Source organism: Megachile rotundata, chromosome 10 (genome assembly GCF_050947335.1).
Source record: "Megachile rotundata isolate GNS110a chromosome 10, iyMegRotu1, whole genome shotgun sequence".
Lineage (NCBI taxonomy): Eukaryota > Metazoa > Arthropoda > Insecta > Hymenoptera > Megachilidae > Megachile > Megachile rotundata.
The window spans coordinates 17,310,064-17,331,654 of record NC_134992.1 but is presented as its reverse complement, the minus strand read 5'-3'; the positions used below and the strand labels follow the sequence as shown (position 1 = coordinate 17,331,654).

General features: G+C 39.9%; 5 protein-coding genes across 8 annotated transcripts in view; 1 reads left to right on the top strand and 4 right to left on the bottom strand.

The window, feature by feature from the left end:
• Positions 1-170: 170 nt before the first annotated feature.
• Positions 171-1,846, bottom strand: LOC100879431 (solute carrier family 52, riboflavin transporter, member 3-A). The gene has a single exon (XM_003707390.3). It carries the CDS (start codon positions 1,844-1,846, stop codon positions 497-499), a length of 1,350 nt encoding a protein of 449 aa, XP_003707438.2. The 3' UTR covers positions 171-496.
• A 971-nt stretch (positions 1,847-2,817) lies between these two features.
• Positions 2,818-4,194, bottom strand: LOC100879316 (solute carrier family 52, riboflavin transporter, member 3-A). Its single transcript, XM_012294798.2, has 2 exons — positions 3,983-4,194; positions 2,818-3,898 (listed from the first exon to the last, which is right to left on the bottom strand). Exons 1-2 carry the CDS (start codon positions 4,192-4,194, stop codon positions 2,818-2,820), a joined length of 1,293 nt encoding a protein of 430 aa, XP_012150188.1.
• A 1,524-nt stretch (positions 4,195-5,718) lies between these two features.
• LOC143265266 (uncharacterized) lies at positions 5,719-13,544 on the bottom strand. Its single transcript, XM_076536485.1, has 2 exons — positions 13,222-13,544; positions 5,719-13,128 (listed from the first exon to the last, which is right to left on the bottom strand). Exons 1-2 carry the CDS (start codon positions 13,527-13,529, stop codon positions 13,089-13,091), a joined length of 348 nt encoding a protein of 115 aa, XP_076392600.1. The 5' UTR covers positions 13,530-13,544; the 3' UTR covers positions 5,719-13,088.
• Positions 5,719-21,591, bottom strand: part of LOC100876258 (uncharacterized) — a 71,831-nt gene continuing 55,958 nt past the window's right edge. The window contains exons 1-4 of one of the 3 annotated variants that reach the window (XM_076536465.1): positions 16,949-17,766; positions 16,502-16,750; positions 14,250-15,061; positions 5,719-14,013 (exon numbers count right to left, since the gene is read on the bottom strand). In XM_076536465.1, the coding sequence (XP_076392580.1) occupies positions 13,545-14,013; positions 14,250-15,061; positions 16,502-16,669 (1,449 nt within the window). In that variant the 5' untranslated portion in view covers positions 16,670-16,750; positions 16,949-17,766 and the 3' untranslated portion in view covers positions 5,719-13,544. Of the gene's footprint in view, positions 14,014-14,249; positions 15,062-16,501; positions 17,767-21,591 lie in introns of those variants that run through there. The other 2 variants (XM_003707275.3, XM_076536464.1) reach the window with 2 other exon arrangements.
• Positions 9,339-21,580, top strand: LOC100879203 (outer dynein arm-docking complex subunit 4). 2 transcript variants are annotated; one of them, XM_076536453.1, is made up of 7 exons: positions 9,339-9,423; positions 17,763-18,080; positions 18,138-18,381; positions 18,829-19,107; positions 19,268-19,694; positions 19,823-20,086; positions 20,147-21,580. In XM_076536453.1, exons 3-7 carry the CDS (start codon positions 18,147-18,149, stop codon positions 20,772-20,774), a joined length of 1,833 nt encoding a protein of 610 aa, XP_076392568.1. In that variant the 5' UTR covers positions 9,339-9,423; positions 17,763-18,080; positions 18,138-18,146; the 3' UTR covers positions 20,775-21,580. The 2 variants fall into 2 exon arrangements, with proteins under 2 accessions (XP_076392568.1, XP_076392567.1); XM_076536452.1 differs by lacking the exon at positions 9,339-9,423 and adding an exon at positions 11,165-11,230.

Genomic DNA, 21,591 nt, shown 5'->3' with positions numbered 1-21,591 from the left:
AAAGAAAATATTGTTCAAATTTTTAAAACAGTAACTTGGAATAATATTAAGTTTTGTGTAGTAAACAATAAATGATATTATAACGTATAAATACAATCATTTTCGAACCAGTCGAAAGATATAACAAATGTATATGTATATCTTCAGTACATTATATTGGAAGGCAGTACTCAAGATAAAACAGAAGATAATATTATTTTTTTAGAAACTTTTTTACAAATAATTTGATGGCATTCAGTTATCATTCATATAAACCTTTAGTGTCCTTGATTATTTGTTGTGTTCAGTAAAAATTCACTCATAAATGCAGACACACATGTACAGTTATAAAAATATTTCAATACATAAAATATGTATTTTATATAAGTTATCGTTTCTTCTATACAAAGTCCTTCTGATAAAATTTTATCAGTATACCTTGGTGTAGAAACGAATTAGTTACCTATCTACATCAATGGAAGTGCTATAGTAATTATCAATTTTTATATTTACAATTTTAGTTGCTTGTTGAAGCACAGCTATTATGCATTACAAATAAGCTTGTAAAGTTAATTAATAGAAATGAAAATATTGCACCACTCGCAGAACCAGTTTGCATAATTACACCAACTTTAAAAAGTATTCTTGGCAGTACTGTTCCCCTGAATATTGACACGATAATTAATTTTAAATATGAAATGAGTCCTATTAAAATTGTCCATACCAAGACAACTAGAACAATACCAAGCTTTGTAGTTTGTAATGGTGGATTCGGAGACATTATTGCTAAATACATAACATAAGTTCCCATAAATAAACATATTAGGGACATATAATTGATAATTTTTATGCTTGATATCTTCAACCAGAATGCTAATAAACACACAAGTGGATTTGCAAATTGAGCAAATGTAATTGAAAGCTGGTAAGCTATATTTCCATATGGTAAACAAGAATAAGATTGAACACTAGGAAAGAAACCATTGCTAAAAAAACAACATGTACCAAGTAATACAAATAAATATTGTTGCATTTGTTTTGTTAAATATTTGTTGTTATGAAGAAATGAATCTTCTTCTAATGGAGGATTTGTTTGCATATCACTTGCATAGTGGACATGAGAAATATTCACTTTTTTCATATTGGATACTGTACCAAAAGATTTCTGAAGGTTTTTCTTTTTTTTCACAAAAGAGGAACATTCTAGAATAACAAATGCTGACAATGATAAAAATAATATAACAAATATGAATAAAAAATAATTCTTCGGGGAAAATTTTAAATCAGAAAAATCTGTAGTATCATTTTGAGACTTTGTACAGTTTGAATTGTTTCCAACTCCTTGTATTAAAGCAACTATGCTAGGCAATACACCACTTAATCCTTCTCCTATAAAATATGATATTAAATAATTTTCTTGATAATTTCTAAGATATGGCATGAATAAAACAGAACTAAAACAGCCTACTAGAGCACTGAAAAATGTCAAAATAAATAATATCACGCTATGTTCATTTCCAGCGATAACGGTTGTTACAGAATAAAAAAAGCTTAATAGTCCCATTGCAATAGTCCCAGAAATTAACAAACATGATATCCACCAAAATTCATTTATCTTGCATTTGAAATGTTGTAAGATTGTATAAAATAAAGGTCCAAAATTTGCAGCTTGTATTACTAATACTAGATAAGCTGGTAAAGCCCAGCTTTCAGGCAAAGTATTGATAAGTACTGATGTTTGTATAAATATGCCATTGGTACCGATCCAAGCAGATATACCAAACAATGTTATAAGAATATGAACAGCAACTTTTGATAGCTTCGTTTCTTTCTCACATCTCTTTGAATCTTGAAAAATATTTGTCATCTTGCATTTAAAATACTAAAATTAAAAATTACTCTTAAATAATGAACAGTAACAAATTTTCCATTACACACACTTATAAGCATTGGTATTCTCACCTAAATTTTGTAAATATTATTAAAAAAAAAATAGTACATTTCACTGCAAGTATCACTGTGTGTATTATTTATCATATAGAAATATTAAAATAAAAAATATATATAAAATAAGTAATTAAAATTCCACAATTTTTGGTAGATCTTTCTCAAAGAAACTGACACAATGAAATTATAAGATTTCTGCCTCCGCCTATTCTTTAATCTGAGCAATTATATTTATCAGATAAAATACAAAGTTTGACTAATCTGACGTACTTGAATTTACTCAATGATAATTAAATCCTTGATAAAACATTTTTGATATTCTGAATGAAACAATGTACCTAAAAACTTATGATTGGAATAGAATTGATAATCATATTGCACTTATTAAGCATTCATGTTTTGATATCAAATTTAAAAGATATATTATAATAGATATATTAACAGTGAACATTTTAGGTATAGAATTTTGAGAATATAACCCTCTATTATGTACATAATATCTAAATATGCTCATAATATCTATATAAAGTTGTTTAAGTACATTTGTGTCTTATACATTCACCTGAATCACAAACATTTAACAATCTAAGTAAAAATGCATTGTATTTGTCTCACTTATGTTCAGAAAAATATTTTGTTTCTACTATAGATTTCTTGCAGTTTTACAAAGATCTATGTGCTGTCTTTTATAGAATATTACTTTATAAAAGCTACAATGATCTTTATCTAAGTAAATTACTTCTTTGCATCTTATCATTTACAAATACTCAACCTCTGCTATTTTGATAATAGCCATTGATAATTCCAACTAAAAATATATTAATATTTCATCTTTTCTATTAAAATTCTATTATAGGTACAAACAGAGCTATTTGAATTCTGTATGAACCGTTAATATGGAGTTGATGAACAAGGAGAATAAGACTGAAATAGTTTTGTATGATTCACTAGGACGAACGTAACTACTGCTCCAATCAGTGATCCAATTTGAGTTGCAACACCGGTATAATACAAACCTCTGCCAGGATCAGGTCTGAACAGTGTTGTAATACCCAATTTTATGAAACCTATTAAACCATTAATCAATATCCAAGACAAAACTACTAACAATTCTCCTACCCAACTATGTTGTAAAGGTGGAGCAGGTGATTCAACAGCTAGGAAAAATACAAATCCAGAAAGCACTACTACAATTCCTAGGAGACCAGTGAGAAAATTCACTTTTGGTATTTTAATAAAAAAACCTAAGCACATTGCCAATGGACCAGCCATTGATGACAATGTTACAGTTAAATGATATGCAATATTTCCATATGGTAAACAAGAATATGACTGAATACTTGGTAATGTACCATTGCCTAGGAAACAAACAATTGCCATCATAATTAATAAGTAGGAATACACCTGTTTAGACATTGTCCAACCAGAATTTGTTTTATAACTAGGAGGTGCCCTTGTATCTGTTGGTAACGTTTCCATACTTCCTGGATGTTTCACACGCTCTCCAACAGCGATGGACAGATTATTCAATCCCAAGAAAGCCAGATAACACAAGGATAACAAAGCACCGATGAAAATGAAAAATGTTTCACACGAAAACCTGGGTTCTGGATAGTAAGGTACGGACTCTACTTTAGTTGACTCTGATGTAGTAGCATTTCTACATTCTGGATTTCCACCGACACCCTGGATTAATGCCACCACACTTGGCACAAATCCACTGAGTCCTTCTCCTACAAGATAGGACACCAAATAAATTTCTCTATAGTTCCTCATGTAAGGCATGAAAAGAACTGAACTCGTACATCCAACAGTGGCAGTTACAAACATCAAGGACAATAGAGCAGTGGAATGCTCATTGCCAAATATTACTGATGTCTTATCGTAAATGAAAGCTAATATAATCGTGGATAATGCTCCTGCTGCTAATAGTACATATATAATGTACTTCTCGCATGCCCATTTACTATATCTGGAACAGAAAATGGCAGATTTATTAATTTTAATATGAAATGGATGAAAAATGGATAAAAAGGTTATCCTGTAATATAATTACTTTATGTATAAGGTATAAAGTATTGGTCCCAAGTTAGCAAATTGTACTAGCATAACCATATGTGCTGGAAGACGCCATCCTTCTGGAGCTTTATTTACTAGTAAAGGAAGTTGTACATATATACCATTTACGCCGATCCATGCACCCAGACCGAACATGAGTGCAAGGAAGTCAACAACTATCCTCCTGTTACTTAATTTTTGACTCAACATGTTTTGCTGCTTATTAGTCACTAATAATGGATCCAAATATGTTGGATGACGTTGAGCATGTATTTTCTCGTCGCGTGTTGCCGTTTTTAGGCCGTTCGTTGTAAAACTTTGTCAACTTTTATTCCAATACGATAAAAAAATTGTTAACATTCGAACAAATAATCGCTCGAGATAGTTTACACGATAATTAAATTTACATAAAGTATCACTTGAGATATCGTGATTTATTCGATGTATCAATAATCTTGCAGATTATTATAATCTTGAAAGTACATAATACTGTTCTGTATTTCCAACGAAATGTTCGTTGTCAGTATTTTCAGTTCCACGTAAATGCTTTTTACACTTTTACTCTTTGCTATCAAAGAGATCTTGTTAATTGTTCAGTATCGTTTCAGGACATTTTTCTTCTTCTTTCGTCTTGTGGGAAACATAACCTCGATCACGGAGGAACGGTGTAATCACGACACGTCGAACAAAATTTTCTGGGCTATACTGGATGTCAACTGGCTGCGCATGAACTTTCAATATCACCGTCCACAACTGCGTGTGTCGAATTACTGAAAAATGTCATGCAAACATATTATTACATTAATAACGCGATAGAACTATGACACGACTGCTGACACGTAACATACGGTCGGCACAACGGTTGCGATACAACTGTCTCACGATAATCGTCTGCGATGATTAATATTCGACAGATCTACCTTATAAATAGTTCATTCCTATTTTATCGTACGTATTCTTATCAATATATTTATTAGATATCAATGCCATTTAAAAATCCTATATTACTTTTTACTCTATTTTTATTTGTTTTTATTGTATAATTTATTTTTGTTATATTATTTTTTCTCTCTCTTATCACGAGATCTCTTATCTCTCTCTTATACCGAAAGATTTTGTTCATAATAAAAAGTAGTGATTATTTTCGCAATCCCTATTTTTTTCAGGTTATGCAATTACGTATGGTATTTTATCAGGGCTGTTAGTTAAATTGCAGCAATCGTTCGAACTGTTACGTAGGATTTGTTGTCTCATAATAGACGATTTCATATATCTTTGATCGATGAAATCTAATGAAGCCACGTGTCGATTTAAATGCTTTGATCGATATCAAGAGATGCCGATAGGAATGACCGTTTCATATTACCGTCCTGAGTCAAGAAAATCGATGGAGCTGACTAGTTGTAATATAACCATACGAATGAGAATAACAAACAAAATTTGATAGAAATTGTTGCAAAACATTTTAGCGAATATTCACTTCAAAGCATTAAAATAAACGTCTAGGATCTGGATTCATATTTTAAAAGTTAGTATGCTGAATAATTTTGTGCGGGTGGTGTATAATACTCGTGAAAATTGAGAAACTTACAAATTTTTATATTTACATTTACTTTTATTAAATACATATGTATATCAAATTAAATCATTACCAATAATTTTTAATATTTTATAGCAATAATTGTTTTAATCACATAAGGAAGGGTGAATATGAGAAATAAATACAGACGTCAGTTGAATATAGCAAGAACTTTATAAAAGACGAGGCAGACTCACAGATGGTTTAAGTACATTAGTATACGTCTCAAAATTCTGAGAAACATGTGACGGTTTTGCGTTTGCATCATTATTTTTCATCATTTTTTTTTTGTCATTTTCTTTTTTCTTCTTTTCTGTTAAATAGATCACACGGAATGAAAAAAGGTTGCTGCGTAAATAGGTGCGTTTACATCGTGCGTAAAAAGTACGAACATACATTGAATCGAAAAAGAGTCGTCGGACGAGGATTAGAAGCTGAAAAAGGAAACGCTCGTTCGGTGTCAACTCCCCCAGGTCGTCGTGCCATCAATTATCGTTCAGAACTAATTATATCTTAACATAATATAGTACAATTTCGCGTGTTTCGGTCACGTAATGACCGGAAGTCACTGACGTTATCGTAAAAAAATACAAATGCTTGTGCTCGTCGATATTACGCGTGTATAATATACATACATATTTTAAATGATCGTTTCTTGTTAAACCTGTTTAACTGACTGGTAAATATATTTCCCTCTTTTTAAGCGTGCAAGCAGCAAACGAGAGGATGACAATAAAATGGCACGAGGAACGCGACGTCGGAAGTGTCAGCGTGTATCGCGAAGGAGGGAAGTCCCGTTGATAAGAAAAAACGTGACTTTCGCTCCTGCATGGAGGAGCAAGGAAAAACGTGCGATCGAGTTTGTAAATCGTTTCGCAGGCGATCGCGGTTCGTGAAGTGAACGGTCCTTACCACGAAATTGACCTAAGAGAATCGATATTGATTTATGGCGTCACCGTCCGTCAGCGCTCACGGCGGTCATCCCTTTTGGAACCGATACTATTCTGTTTCGATATTAGCTCAGGGTTCTTTTCATCCGAAAGCTCTGTCTACACTGTATAATACGAAAATACCCACGTACGTGTTCATTCGAGGATAAAATTAAAATGGGAGAGGGCACCAGTATTTTTATTTTTCACAAATGGCCAAGTCATTCTTGCATGAAATAATCTTGATAATTTCTTGCGCAAATTTTACTCTCGACCGAGCAGGTATTCTAAAATGACGCTGACATTTTAGCCATCAAACCTACGTTCGTTATCAGTTGTCTTTAAACGAGGGTTCTACCAAAACTGACACTATGTCAAATACATATGAAAGTAATAGAATATTATAAGTTACAAAAAGGTACAGCAAGGTTACAAAGAAAATTCTTTTATAACGGCGTTTTGTTATACATAGTAGACGTAGCTTTAGACTTTAGACTTTAGAGGATCGTTCACCGCAGTATGCCATGCCGGGTCATAATATAATATCGTGGGGTAGGGACTCCTATATCCAATAAGATAGGACCTTAGAAATAGGGATTACAGTAGATTGGTGATGGTGCAGCAGATCAAGTAGCTACGACGTAAAAGATCCAGACTCATAATATTTTAAGGAACATTTCGAATAAAGTCTTCCTCTGGAATTCTTGAATTTTACACCTTTGAAACGCAACAAACGAATGGATTTAATCGTCATTTTCAAACGTGAAGCCCATCAAATTTTGAGAAACTGCTGTCTGGATTTTACCGCTCGACAACGAACATCTTTCATATTCCATATTCCGTTTTTAAAGAAAATCAATAACTTGCGACCGAGCGCGATATTAACGTTTTCTCCTGGTCGAAAAGAGTTACAGTCCCGGAATATCGATGGACAAAAATTAATTATGCGACGTCGAAGCTGCAGCAATATCGAGCCGACTCTAAAAGGCCAATATCTATTTACATAATCGAGCGAAAGTATGTCGTTTTATCATTCATGTTTCACCAAGACTTCATAGTCTTTGCAGATTGTCCTGTTGAATCTTGAAGGTAAAATATATACTGTATGTCAATGAATGACATCACGATTATTTATCAAGACTCCGTTCATGAAGGTGAATCGATGCTCGACTTGCGTAACGGAGACCTCAAATGATCAATGTATATTGTTAATATTTCATGTTACTCAAAATTTATTGACAATATCGAAATGTCCACAACGTGTCATGTGAGGTTTCCGCAAGAAAACGGATGGTCATCTAATTACATAGTGTGCGAATCGTGAAAAAACATAGATAATAAGAGATACGAGAAAAGATTAGGACGGGGAGATAAGGGACAGAGAATCGAGGACGAAGTCGAAAAGTAAAAGACTCCTTGACCCGACTGACACGCTGGTCTACCTGATAAATTTCAAATCTATGTATGTATACGTATGTATAAGTATTCCGCTTCGTGTTAACGCACTCCTCGACGACGATGCCCGCGCTCGGTCCTCGTGAAAGTGAATTTAATTGACTGAAGTGCCGAACCGAATCACGGGCACGAGGACTTCAAAAACTTTCCAAGAATACGTATTTGTTAAACGTGGGCAACGCGCTTGAGTATCTTTTAATTGCAAGACATATGTGTATCTCTGTGTGATGCTTGAACACTTCAGGCTCCAACGTTTAAGCGAATTTGGGTTCTATGTGATAGATTACCACGCGTTAGATTTCCACGAGATAGATTATCACGCGGTAGATTGCCACGCATTGTACTACTACGCGTCCGACGTGTGGATTCGCTATGCGTTGAATGAGAACACGTGGTATTGTCACGCGAGGAATTGTAACGCGTCGAATCACCACGCATGGCTTTGTCACACGTAGAATCGCCACGCAAATGATGCCGCTCGGATATGTATTTCGGGTCAAAAGTAACAGTCACACTAAAATCTATCGTTTGGTGCTCGAAGAATCTGAACGTTTGATGCGTTAAACGAAATACATCGTTTCATATCGAATATTTCAGGCGTATGGTAAACGTGGCCATCGGATATTTCAGGTCACTGCAGGGGTTGAAAATTGCATACCGTTTCAAGATGAAATATCTCAACACGGACTGGAATATCCAAGGTATCCAAGCTATCTGGTTATTGGACATCCATGTATCCTGGACGTTCCAGCGCCGGATATTCGATGGTCCTCAAGGTTTTACAACATACTCGAACCTTGCAGTTGCTTTAGAGCTTTAAATTATTTTCAGAGAAGTGTGTATAAACTTTACGGACGTCGCATATGAGTGTAATCAATGTTCTAAATTATTGGACGTCCATGTAATCTACACGTTCAGGAACCAGTTTAAAGGTACTATCATGTTGTCCAATTATTTTACATGTACTGATAGAATTGACATATAATTTTCATATTTTAGGTGTCAAAATGTTACCAATCTTTTAAGTGACCAGATGTTGTTCATCGTGTTCTAAGCGTTCAAACATCACACGTAACGAAGGAGAGGACTTTAATGTTACTGAAGCTGTAGTCTCGATATATGGTTCCCTAATTCTTCCTTCAACTTTATCGCTTCTTCAGCTGCATCTGATATTAACTGTAAGATTCTCTAATACCATATGAATAAGTGAAATAAACATTGTATGTTTTTGTACAGCAGATTCTCTCGCATGTTGCCGAACGTTCACAGCGAACCCCAAATAGACACAAAGCGGAATCTGAACGCTGTGCGCTGACGGACGCGAAGGTTTCACCCTTCAATCGGGTTAGGTGCGATTGTCAGAGCTGCTGTCACGCCTGTCTTAAGCGTTTCGATAGAAAATTCTGGATCGAATACCGTCCGAATACAGGAGAGTAAGACTGGCAAGGAGGGATATACACGAGATGCCTGTTAAAGGTATGCCGCTAGTCTCTTTGAGGAAGGGATGGAGGAGAGGGGACAATTGGCGAACAGACTTGTACAAGTTCGCTTTGTTCGCGGGTTACACGACCGATAAAATCTGACAAATTACACAACGATACAATGACATTAGATACGATCGATTCTTGCCGCCGATTAGGTCCTCGAACTTGTCCGAGCGATCGCTTCGGAAACGTATTGTCCGAATGCGTGAATTTCCGTCGTGTCCGATCGACCAGGCAAGCTCGAGGAACTTCCGGTCATTTGGCGGAGATTCTGACAAGCTTCTCGGAGACGCATCGACGTCGACGGCGCTCGTTTCCGTCGGTGGTCCTTTTTTTATATACGACTGTATAAGTTAAGAAACTTTTGAATCGAGGATATATTTTGGGAAACGCGTGCGCTGCACGAGAGATCGTTTCCCCTAGGTTTATTTTTCTCCCTATCGTTACAGAAACGTACAGATCCTCGAGGATCGCATGATCTTTACCCTCCTGGTTCTTTTTCAAACACGAATATTGCCGTGCTCCTTTTACTGAAAACAGTCAACTTTACATCGATTGTCTGAGACATAAAAAAGCGTGCGATTAGGGGATAATTATCAACGGTTGCTCGTTACTTTTATCGTTCCTAGAACAGTTTATGTTGTCCACGTGTTCTCCCCTTATCAACTGGTAAGCTGACCTACATATGACTAGCGATTAAAACACGGTTAATGCAGAATATTTTTTTTCTAGGGACGCTTGTTCGAAACGAAAATTATTGAACAAGTTACAGCAAGGAAATTTCAACGATGTGGTGGGAACAATTTGAACAGAAATTTCAACGGTTCGATCGTGCGATCCTCTCTCAAATCCTTCTTCGCTTCCCGCATTATAGGCACAACTCTCATAATTTTCTCTCATTAAATGATCAACAGTTTTAGTACAGTTATATACAAAGTATACAGACTCCGCTACTTCAGAGGAGGGATACAACTTTCGTGACACGTGTCTTAACGCGATTGTATCGCGAATTAAAAGCACCGATAGACTTTCTGGCTTATCGTTGATTCTAGACTTTCTTGCAATTTCAATGACTGGCGGATTGTCTTCAATCATTTAAGCATTATGGGCATACATTGTAAACACGTTAATACAATTATCTTAATATGACATCGATAACTATATATGACATTGATAATTGAAATGATACGCTGTAATCTAGCTTTTAAAGGATTAGATTTTTGAGATTTCAAAAGATTGACAATCTTTCCTCGTCTCACAGTACGACAAATAAAATTTCGAATAGGGAGAAATTAAAATTCATGTGTCCGATTTGTCAAAGGAAAGTATCGGTGCTTTTAATTAGTACTCGATGGGTCTCGAGGTTCAAATTAACCTGTGAGTACGCGTGCGTGATACCGTCGCGTGCACCTTACATTTCCCGTTTAGAGGAAGTAGGGAAAGAAGTTCCTAGGTTCTCCGTCTTCCCTAAATTTAGATGCTTCTGAAACTTCGAATCTCCTCAAGTTCCTAACCTCTGCTCAGCCCTCTCAAACTTTGCTTAGAATTTTTGTAACCTTGTGTTTTTTTTCTAGGGTCTCGAGTGAACTTCTCTCCCTGCATTCGCTCGCTTGATCAAAGGAAGTCTACGTTGCACTCGAGTGTACACGATGATTCCTGGTGGCTCGTTATACGCGTATACGGTGTGAAGTGACGAGGAAGTACCGTATCGATCGCGTCCGCTACCGATTTGTAGCAGATGTGAACGCTGACGTGCACGTATCGCTCGTGTACACGTGTTTCAATATGCAGCGCCGTTCGTAGGTACAATTATACAGAAACGGAGAAAGGAGATAGTATAAAGCTTTGAAACGAAACACGACGTCGAGGGGATCGAAGGTCAGCGGTGGTCGATTTAATTGAGTTCGAATTGCTTTTGTCGTCCCGAGGAACTTGTTAATCTTTACAGTTTAGAGTATACCTTATTCGTGGACGTTAAAACGTTTCTATTTTAAGATAATCGCGTACCATGTGCGATTCAAATATTTTTCTCACGCGAGGTAACGGTCGTATCTCCTCTCTAACGAGTATTCTGCCATTCTTTATTAATGGAACTTTGCAAAACCGTAGACACTTTCTGTCGGGTTAAAAAGTTACAAAAAAGGAGTCTCTTGTTTTTAAGCGGATGCGCTTTAAGATGTAAAGATACCAGCTGTTCCTGAAGTTCTTTAAAAGTTGAAAAAGAAGAAAGATCGCGTTACGGAAATCTTTGCTTCCGCGGTAAAAAGAGTTTACATGAAAAGGATATTTATATTCTCAAACACGAAGGAAAGCGTCTTATTAAAGATCGAGTTAAAAGAGACTGTTAGATTTCTTTGAGATAAATAGTAAAATACTATTACGTTTAGAGACAAAATTTAGTGTAGCTTTTCTAGGTAACTTTGGATCGGTGAAGATACGTTTAAAAAATTGCCACAAAATCTTAACTTCCGAGGGCAAATCTTTTCATACTCGTCACAAGAATCATATTTGTCAAAATAAATAATTGTAAATAATTATCTCCTCCTCGAGATAAGACTGCAACGTAAATAACGACAAAAGAAATTGACGAACTCTGCGCCAGTGATGGGCACATGTCGCAGAGCTCGTACGATGCTCTGTTTCGAAATTTCCAAGTTTACATATCTGATTTGTTGAAAAGTAAGTTGTGTTTGATTTTATCGTTAGTCGAAGGAAGAGCACGTTGCGATGGAGCCCTCGTATGCCCATCACTGTAGCTAATCAACGTTGAAGTATTCGTATTTTTATGTTACCCTGGTCTTTGTTCGGCGTTTCGAGACGAAAGCCGATGGTCGTTTTCTATTACGAACGTTCACGCGGCGTCGATCGGGCAGCCTTCGTTCCCCTACGTTCGTTTACGTAACACACCGACTGTACTCTAAAAGTTATTATCAATTATCGTTAAATTGTTGTTTCTCTGTACTCGAGTAACGCTACCATAATTATACGCTGTTGTTACACGACACGGCGGCTACACCGCGCACGGATTCCATTATTTATCAAAGAAGTCGCAGACGATAGGTGAAAAACAAGTCTTTAGAAGAAAATAGCATTTGTTCTGCGTTATTTTTTGTTCTTGTTGTTCTCTTAGTAAAATTGACAAGTAGATAGAATCGTGTGTTAATGTGTACATGAAGGAGGAATCGGATAGATCCCTCGAAAAATCCTGATCGATTTCCGACTCGAGCGCGCTCGCGCGGTTCCATCTTTCGTAACGTCGGCTACGTTTGCTCTTCGAATCGTCCGAGGGCGATAGACGCCTCTTCGTTCTTCCTTCTTCTCGGTGTCTTTATCGACGAAAAAAATGGACGAACATGTTGGTACGATACGATGCGTCTGATAGTTTTCGCCTACGTTCGACGTCCGCCGTATTGTCGAGTTAATCCGATCTCGGCGCTGGTCATGGTAGAAACGCGAGTCTCTCCTCGTTCGCGAAATTCGCGCGAGGTTCTCGGTGGTCTACTGATCTGCAGTTTAGTCGACGAGCTGCAGCCTCGAACCACAAACGAGTCATCCTTCGCGCGTTCTTCGACATCTGTCACATTACGTCACAAGACTCTCGTGTTCGTCCGTGGCCGTACGATCCGGTGGTCCGTTTACGAAGGCGGGCGTACGTCTTCAAAGAGGCTCGCCCCGTCTGGTGGCCATCTTGGCAGCCCTGGAAGCCAAAGCGCCCAATGAGCACACAAGACCCGTCAGGGTCTCCCAGAAAGTGGTCCTACGTCTTTTGTGCGCTGCCTGACCGACGTACCCCAAATAATAACCGGCGGCGTAACGGTCGTTGCCGCGTTCCGACCCGCTGTCCGATCTGCCCACGCTCGAACGGCCCGACTTCGGTTGCTGCACTATGCTGCGACGATGCTCCTGCGACTGATCGACGCTCTGCTCGGTATATCTTTGCTGGCACGTGTCCGGTTCGTAGAGGTGTTGTTGCAGTTGGACGTTGCTCAGCCGCCTGTCCATCATCCTGACCAGGTTCTGATGAACCCGGTGATCGTTCTCCTGCACGGTGGGCAATTGCCGTCTGCAACCGGTGCCCGGCTGATCGTTAGCGTGCATCTGTTGTTCCACTTGTCAGGCGTATTCGGTGTCTGTGGACGCGGATCGTTCCAGGTGAGCCTGATGGCCACCGTGGTGCTGTTGGTTCTGTTGTTGTTGCTGTTGCTGCGCTTGAGCGTACGCCAGACTCTTTTGGTAACTGAACAGCTGCCTCTCCAGGCTGTAATTCTCTGCCTGCAGCGAGGCTATCTCGCGCCTCATCTGTTGATTGTGGATGCGGCACACGTCGTCGTACTTGTGGTAGGTCGCCTGGAACAGCAAGTGGCTCTCGTTCCACTCCAGACGGATCCTCAGCTGACCCTTGTCCGTTAGGAACGGACAGTGATTGTCCTTCACCTCGTTCGTGTCCAGATTCGTCTCCATGATTATTCCCTCGTCCGCGGACTCTTGCGCGTAGTACCGGCTGAACGGACCACCCGGCAAGCTGATCGCGGACGTGTTCGGCTCCTCGTCGCGAAGCAGGTATGCTGACCAGCTCACGTACCTGTTCATACAAAATTTCGATCTATTATTACCTCTGGCAATATCGCTTTCTCTACGTTCGGGAACGGAATTATTGTTCATTCGCGATGCGAACCCTAGAGATTAAGCGAGCATCTTCGTTAACCATTAACATCACCAGTACGAGTCAAGAACGAGTCGGTAAGGGCTTTCGCAGGATTAGGCCGGAATTAGAGTACGGAGTACTCTTGGGACATACATATGCAATAAGCTACCCACCTCAAATGGTTCCTCGGAACGTTGTGAATGTCCTTGTAGACCAAGTGCAGCCTGACGGTGTCCGAGTGCAGATCGGCCCTGATGGTCCAGGCCTGTTTATCTCGGTCGTAACAAGGAGTGGCGGGCAGGACCGACGGTCCACGAGCCTGGACAGCTATTTCGCAGATGGTCCTAGCCTCCACCATCTCCAGGGACACCCGGACAACTCCTTTGTGCGCGATCTCGGACCACCTGACCCTCGGATGCCAACCGAATCCGCATCCTTCCGCGTCGGACAGGTCCTCTATCTGTCCGGAATCGATTCTACGATCTCCTTCTCCCAACGCCACGCTGTATCTGACACGGCAACGGTGATCGAAGCCGGTCAACCTCATCAGATAGACGCTGACGCCGCTGTCGTGGCCGCGGTAGCCCTCCGGTTCCTTGTTCCCGTGAGGATAGATGACCAGGTTCCAGTCGAAACCCCCGAACGCGAAGTAATCGGTCTCCAATTTGTTAGGCTTCGATTGACCCGCCGGGAACGTGCTCGTCGGCATCTTAAGCTCCGTCATGTAGACGGTACGCACGTTCGCCATCGACAGCTCCAGCTGGAACTCTCCGTTCGTGTCGGCGAAATTGCGGTTGTAGAGGTCCGACACCGGGATGTAGTTCCGGTTGCCCTGGGCAGGCGCCTCGTACGTGAACTTGACGCGTTTGCCCGAGAAACCCTCGTTCATCGAGAAGTGCTCTCGGTTCAACAGGGTGAACGTGAAGTCCACGTACACCCGCAGGTTCCGTGAAGCTCCTCGCCATACTAGATACGCGCCCAGTACCTTTCAATGACAAATCACGGCACATTTTGATGGTGGATCGTTTCTTCTTTAGGAGTTATGTTATTAGGGATTTAATTATTTCATTCTACAAATTTTACCAATTTCTTACGGGGTACTTTTCACACTAGATTTATGAATGTTTCATAATCGTAATCATAATTTTGAACAAGTATATAAGCATAATTTTCTGCGTCGTTCCGATATATTTCGTAAGCCCGGTGTTAAGAGAGATTTTTATGAGCATTCGAAATGGGGCACTGTCCGAGATTAACCGAGAGTACAGGTCGATCGAGTTCAACGATCGATCAGCTAATATTTTGCAAGTAGGTCGATTCGGGATTTACTCTTGTTTAATCGCCTGACAGGGAGAACGGACATCACAGAATCTGTACTATAAAATCGAAACACGAGGCTGTTAGATCTACATTTCAAAGTTTCTGGATTCATAGATCTTTATATTCCCGAGTTATATCACTTTTATCGTATTTCTCCAGCTATTCGAGATCTCATTTTCCGCGGAGCTTCCAATTTCCCGATATCATCGTTATCTAATTACGGCGTTAATCGCGGCATATTTTGATACCCGGTCGCGGCCGCGGCCGCGTTTACACAAAACGGTCCCGGTGTTAATTGAATTTAAGCGTCGTCGCCGTCGTGTCGATTGATTTTTCAACTTAAACGAACACATCTGCTTCGCGGTTCAATCGAACGGACGGAGTAAATCGACGGGCAAATATTTGCTCGATCCCTGATATAGAACGTGGATAAAATTGTCGCTGCTTCGTTACAAATGTGAATGCTCAATGAGTCGGCCAGAAATTGGTTAATATTCCACTCGTTATTGTTAAGAGACCTTTAATGAAGTTACATCGGAGGAGCAAATGAATGGGTCGCGGTATATGTAGTAATGTGGGTCGAGTGATTGCGAGCTTATAGAGAGGGAATTTGAGGGACATGACAATATTTGCTGGGCTAACGTGAGAAATATAGGAAATAGGCGGTGAAATAAAATAATAATACTGAATTAGGTTTTAAAAGAAACTTTAATTTAAATTGTGAAACTCAGAAAGGCACGTCTTTACTGTTGAAGGAGAAAAGTCCGTCACGAGTCTATAAACCCTATGGGTCCTATAGTTAAAATAAACATGTGCATCCTCTTGAGTCGAACCTTCAACGTTTGTGAATAAATCCAATAGGGAATGTGGAATTAGAAATATGGAAATTGGCGAATGTGGGAATTGGGGAGTGTGGAATTAGAGAATTTTGAATTAGAAGTCTAAGAATTCTGCAATCCAGAAATTCGGATATGTAGGGACTACGAATGCAGTAACTTGAGATCTAGGGTTTCCACTTGGTGATGTACAAATGTGAGGATACCCAGATACAGCTCTCGGTATCCAGATACAAGAGCAACTGATCGCGATAAATTATGCACCTCACCTTGTTTCCGCGTGAAAATGCGACGGACCATCTCTGGAAGCCGCAAACGAGCTCTTTGCTGGTGACGTCTCTTTCGGGATCACGTACCACACTCCTGGTGACGACGAACGAGAAGACCCGCGTGCCACTGCTGTCAGGCAGCTGCGCGAATCTGTACAGCAAAGCCATCACCGCATCTCGAGGGCACAGCTAAACCGATGGTCCACGATTGCTCGACGTTTTCACCTTCTTCGAGCCTTAATCGATACTCTGTAACAAAACACGCTTCCTTTAAATCTACTTTGTCTCTCCCTAATTTATTAAATATGAAGAGCACTAAAATTTCAAAGTATTCTCGCTTCAAGGCTTTGAATATTAAGTCTGAAATCTACGTTCTTTCGTGAATTGTTTTTATTTTATTGTCAGTTGTCAGAGTAATAAAGTGACGTCGAAATCGGCCATCTTTACCGACGTTCAAAGGGCGAAAATCGGAAAGTTGCAGCGAAGGCCTCGCAGTTGCGAGTGCAAGCTCCTTTGAAGTAGATATAATCCTCTTTCGGTTCTAAAATACTGCGACGTCCACGTAAAGCTCCTTGTGGCATTAATTGTCACGCACAGCGAGGGATTATATCGAAACGGCCGAACTGGTTTTGCGGCTGCTGTATTTTTCCAACCCTTTTTTTATTTTCTTCCCTCGGAAACTTTTTATTAACTTATTTCCGATTAAACTTTACAATTATGAATATTCATCGTCGTTAACACCTGGACATCGAATCCACGAGATTTTATTGAAGTTAATCAAGTTCGATTTCCAAAAAGGACGATAAATTTCTTCGTCCGAATTTGCAAATCCCGGAAGATTTAACCCGATTCTTGCCGTATCTAAAATGGCCGCGGTCAGAAAAGTGAAATGGCGCAAAAATATCGCCGTTTTTCACGCTTAAGCAAAACCATTCCCTTATCTCTTCATAATCCGCTTCGGGAAGCTCTTTTTCAAAGTTTACACGTTTCAGCGAGGTAAATCGAAGAAACATTTTTTCGAGTATTATGGTAATCTCTGAATGGAACTTTTGCAAACAGTAAAGTTTTACATTAGCTCATATATCGAAACCTGATACTCCGAGTGTAAGCATTCCTGCGATGTCTTTAATCGCCTTACAGCTTTTATAACTCCATAAAACTGTTTTATAACTTCTACTAAACCCACGTAACTGAATACGTTCGCACGAAATATTTCATGAGAACTCTTCTATTATTAAATAACTTTACATGGATCTTTCAGGAGAAATGTATTCGTACAAAAATAAAAATTCATATCTCGAAAAATGTCCGTATATGCGGGACAAAATAAGTTTCTAAAAAAATAATGCAACCGTGTATCGCGAGTCGCAATTTTCGAGAGAAAAGAAGAGCAATATTCTCGTCGTTCGAATTTCACGGATAAAACCGTGCGGCCAAAAATCGATGTGAAATTCATAAAAATGTGAAGAAGAAACGAAATTCAGTCTCCAGACAAGGGTGCAAAATTGATGAGTGACCTATTGAACTCTCCGGGCTGATTTTTCCGACCTCTCCGATCGTATATTTCTCAGGGAGACAGGTTAGTATTACTCTTCTTAATTTTCATCTTCCTCGCAAATTTTCGTTCACTGTTCAGCCAAGGAAAATGGCGAGGAAGGACGATGAGCTCGAGTTCTTCAGGGCCGGTATAGTTTACCGGGAAACTGGATACTGGTTGACTACTCTCGAAAGACCGTACACCAGCGAGGCTTACTTCGAGAAGGCGATCGAGCAGGGCCAAGAAAATGATCTCAGAACGTATCTCGGTTATTGCAAGGCGTTGCTCAAGTTCGCCAGATACGTGATGGCGATGGAAGCTGCTGAAAAGTGCAGGGAAATAGGTTAGCTGATTGCTTCGTTAACGCGTACAGAATTCGACTAATATACGAAAATTGGACCGTAAAAACGTTCGACCCCGTTTCGGAGTTATGACAACTTCGGAAGTTAATGGCGCTACTTTTCTGAAAACTTTATAAACTTTCGGAAATTAAGAATTTCCTTTTTATGGGACTTTACTTTTTTTACGAGTGCGAAACTTGGGGTATTAGTCACTTTGACACACGGATGACCCTGGTAAAACTTTTCAACCTGAAGTACATAGTATATATAATACTTTATTTATAAAATAATTCAAGTAAAAAATCGCACAGACCTCTCGAGGCTTGAGAATCTGATTGATCTGACAATCTTACAATTTCATAATCTGAGAGTTTGAGAAATACAGAATCTCTAATTCTGACAAATCTAAGAATCTATATTTATCGAAATAAATAACTGTCCATTTTCAGATCCAGCGTACTCCCACGTGCGGCATATGGTGGTCCAGACGTTATTCTACATCGGTGAATTCGAGTACAGCTTAGTGCACGCCCATCAGGGCTTCCAGAAGTATCCGACCACCTTCTTCGAGCATGGAATATGTCAAGGAAACGAGACCATCGAGAACTGCGTGGGTAGAAACACCTCGCCCAAAGCGCTCCGGCTTATTTCCCATTGGATAAAGGAACTCGAGGAACACCGGAAGCTAATGATCGAGAAGCTTAAGGAGGAAGTGGACGAGCTTGCCGGTATAAGACTAATGCGTAACAAGTTTTGCGTGCTGAGTCACGCTGAGTGAAAAATTTCGTAGGAAGTTTATCGATGAGACGTTTTTAATGACATTAAACGACAGAATATTTCATGCTAATAACCCATGGGACTATAACTAAATAAATAAAAATATTCCAGGCTTCGAGGAGGAGAATTCCAAGTTCAAAGTAAACGATCCAGAAGCTCAGGCAGAGGCAGAGTTCAGAAAGATGCAGAGAGTGATCGGGAAGATCTACCTGAGTTACTTGGCCCACGACAAGGAGTTTCTGCAGGAAATGGCCGAGAATCCTGACATATTGCAACCACCTAATCAACGTTTGGTCGACAAGTTGCGTTCGGTGGCGACGATAAATTACACGAAAGCGTTGCGTAGACAAAACATCCTGCGTATGCGTCGACCCCTTTATGTAATGCTTTTCAAGCGAAGAAACATACCGAAGGGCTATAGGATGATGATGCAGGAGGAAAAGAGGTTGCGCAGGAATCTGATCGTCATCGAAGCGGACTTTCTGTTGAGGCGTTTACACGACATGAGGATGCGCAAAGAATATACTACATTTTTTAGGTTAGTGACTTTGACGATATTTGTTGATGTAGGATAATCCGCGTACCCTAAAGAGTTCTGAAAATGCGGAAGTGAAAAAATGTAGACATTTAAAATATCTCGCTAATACCGTATTCGAATGTTATTAGAATGGTAGATCGCGTGAAAGACAAGTTCGACTCGTACAGTCTGAAAATGTTCCCGTTGAAGCAGAAGTGTTTGAACGCGATCTACAACATGGTCGCCTGGGTGTACATAGACGTTCGAGATTTATCCAGCTTACCGAACAACCAGCTCAGAAAGATATACCTGAAGCACCAGCTGGGAATACGCGTGGCCGAACTGCCGAGGGACTGCGACATCGCCTGGGTGAAGGCCCTCAACCGCAAACAGGCTCTCCGAGTTTTTCGCAGGTATCGCAGGTTGAATCCAAAACGGCTATCGATCGTTCGATTACCTCGATGACCCCGTAGGCGATTAGCGATGGCCTCGGAACCTTTGGAGCTGGCTTGGCTGTTCCACGAGTTGTCCAAGTACCTGATCGAAATCCGTCGCTACGACCTCGCCAGGTTTTACACGAAAAAGTCCCGCAAGAACGGCCAAGAAGCGGACAGCGAGCAGTGGGTGTTAAACACGCATCACTTGTTACTTCGCATCGAGATCAGCCAGAATTACCGCACCGAGGCGAAAGAGGTTGCCCTGAAAGCGCTGTCCAGCTCGAAGAAATTGGGTTTCGATTTTCTGGTGGATTTTTACACGAACGCGATCAACGTGATCGACGAGATGGACACCGATAAGCCGATCGATTCGGATGCCATCAGCGCCAGGCAACAGTTGATCCTCGATCTGATGCCCGAAGACATGAAGTCCGAAGTGGATTATCTCTGGAGAAGGATGGAGGCTGTGCCTGCGAAACGTAGATTATCCGTGATGCCAGGGTGTAAGCCCGTTGATAGAAACTTCAAACTACCGTCGAAGAGGATGACCATCCAATCCACTCCTACGAAGGATCTCGCGAAGGAGACCAGGAGGGTTTTCCTCCAAGAGTTCGCACGAACCGAGGAGAGACCGGGATTCGTCGATTTTGATGAATACGAATGACCGGGAAATTGAGCTTTTGTCGGGCTGGAAGCTGGTCGAGGTACGCTCGGTAAGATTGCGGACCTCTGGAAATTTTATAGGGTGCTTCGAGTATTGCCACTTTCGAAACTTCTCCAACTTGTTCAGGTTGCAGAATTCTTAAGTTCAATAGCTCTTCACAATTTTTCAAGTACCTAATTTTTCAAGTGGCTAGATTCTAATCGTCGAGTTCTTATACTTGGAAACTTTTAAACCAATATCCTCAAATCTCTATCAATCAATATCAATATTAATATAAATCACTGATATCCGTGACATTGTCCTTGTACATATAAAACCCACTTAACGAAAGAGAAAGTTCGGTGAATACGAATGACGAAGAATGTTCGAGGAAAGTTTCGGAAAGAGTCTCGTTGACTCGAACGAGCGATCAATCCTTGTTAAACTGGATCATACGAGCTCCTTCGAACAGTGGATCTCATATATCCTTCATTTAAAGTTTCGGAACTTCGAACGAGTAGCTTTCAAGTTCGCAGAACTTGCGTTAAGTTTCGGTGGGAGGAAAATGGTGTTCCCTCGTTCTTCGACGGATAATCGTGATGTGTGATCGTTGTTGCAGTTGATTTCACGGAAATGATTCGACTAATGGAATGATACGAAACGTCTTCGCTGCGATCTGACATTGATGAAACGTTGCAGTAGATTTAAATTTGGAACGATGTCTATCCTTGTAAAAATTGTACAGAACTCGTGTATATAAATTTTTAAACGCTGGCTGTGTCGAGATTGTAAATACAATTATTTGTTATTAAAGCAATACTTCAAATTTTTGTCTCTT

Excerpts from the sequence above, each read along its gene's own strand:
- LOC100879431 (XM_003707390.3), bottom strand. The coding sequence starts at position 1,846 with ATGACAAATATTTTTCAAGATTCAAAGAGATGTGAGAAAGAAACGAAG.
- LOC100879316 (XM_012294798.2), bottom strand. The coding sequence starts at position 4,194 with ATGTTGAGTCAAAAATTAAGTAACAGGAGGATAGTTGTTGACTTCCTT. Across the intron at positions 3,899-3,982 it reads CTTTATACCTTATACATAAA|ATATAGTAAATGGGCATGCG; the intron begins GTAATTATATTA and ends TTTCTGTTCCAG.
- LOC143265266 (XM_076536485.1), bottom strand. The coding sequence starts at position 13,529 with ATGCACGCTAACGATCAGCCGGGCACCGGTTGCAGACGGCAATTGCCC. Across the intron at positions 13,129-13,221 it reads GCCGCCGGTTATTATTTGGG|GGCTGCCAAGATGGCCACCA; the intron begins GTACGTCGGTCA and ends TTTGGCTTCCAG.
- LOC100879203 (XM_076536453.1), top strand. The coding sequence starts at position 18,147 with ATGGCGAGGAAGGACGATGAGCTCGAGTTCTTCAGGGCCGGTATAGTT. Across the intron at positions 19,108-19,267 it reads GGAAGTGGACGAGCTTGCCG|GCTTCGAGGAGGAGAATTCC; the intron begins GTATAAGACTAA and ends AAAATATTCCAG. Across the intron at positions 19,695-19,822 it reads GAATATACTACATTTTTTAG|AATGGTAGATCGCGTGAAAG; the intron begins GTTAGTGACTTT and ends GAATGTTATTAG.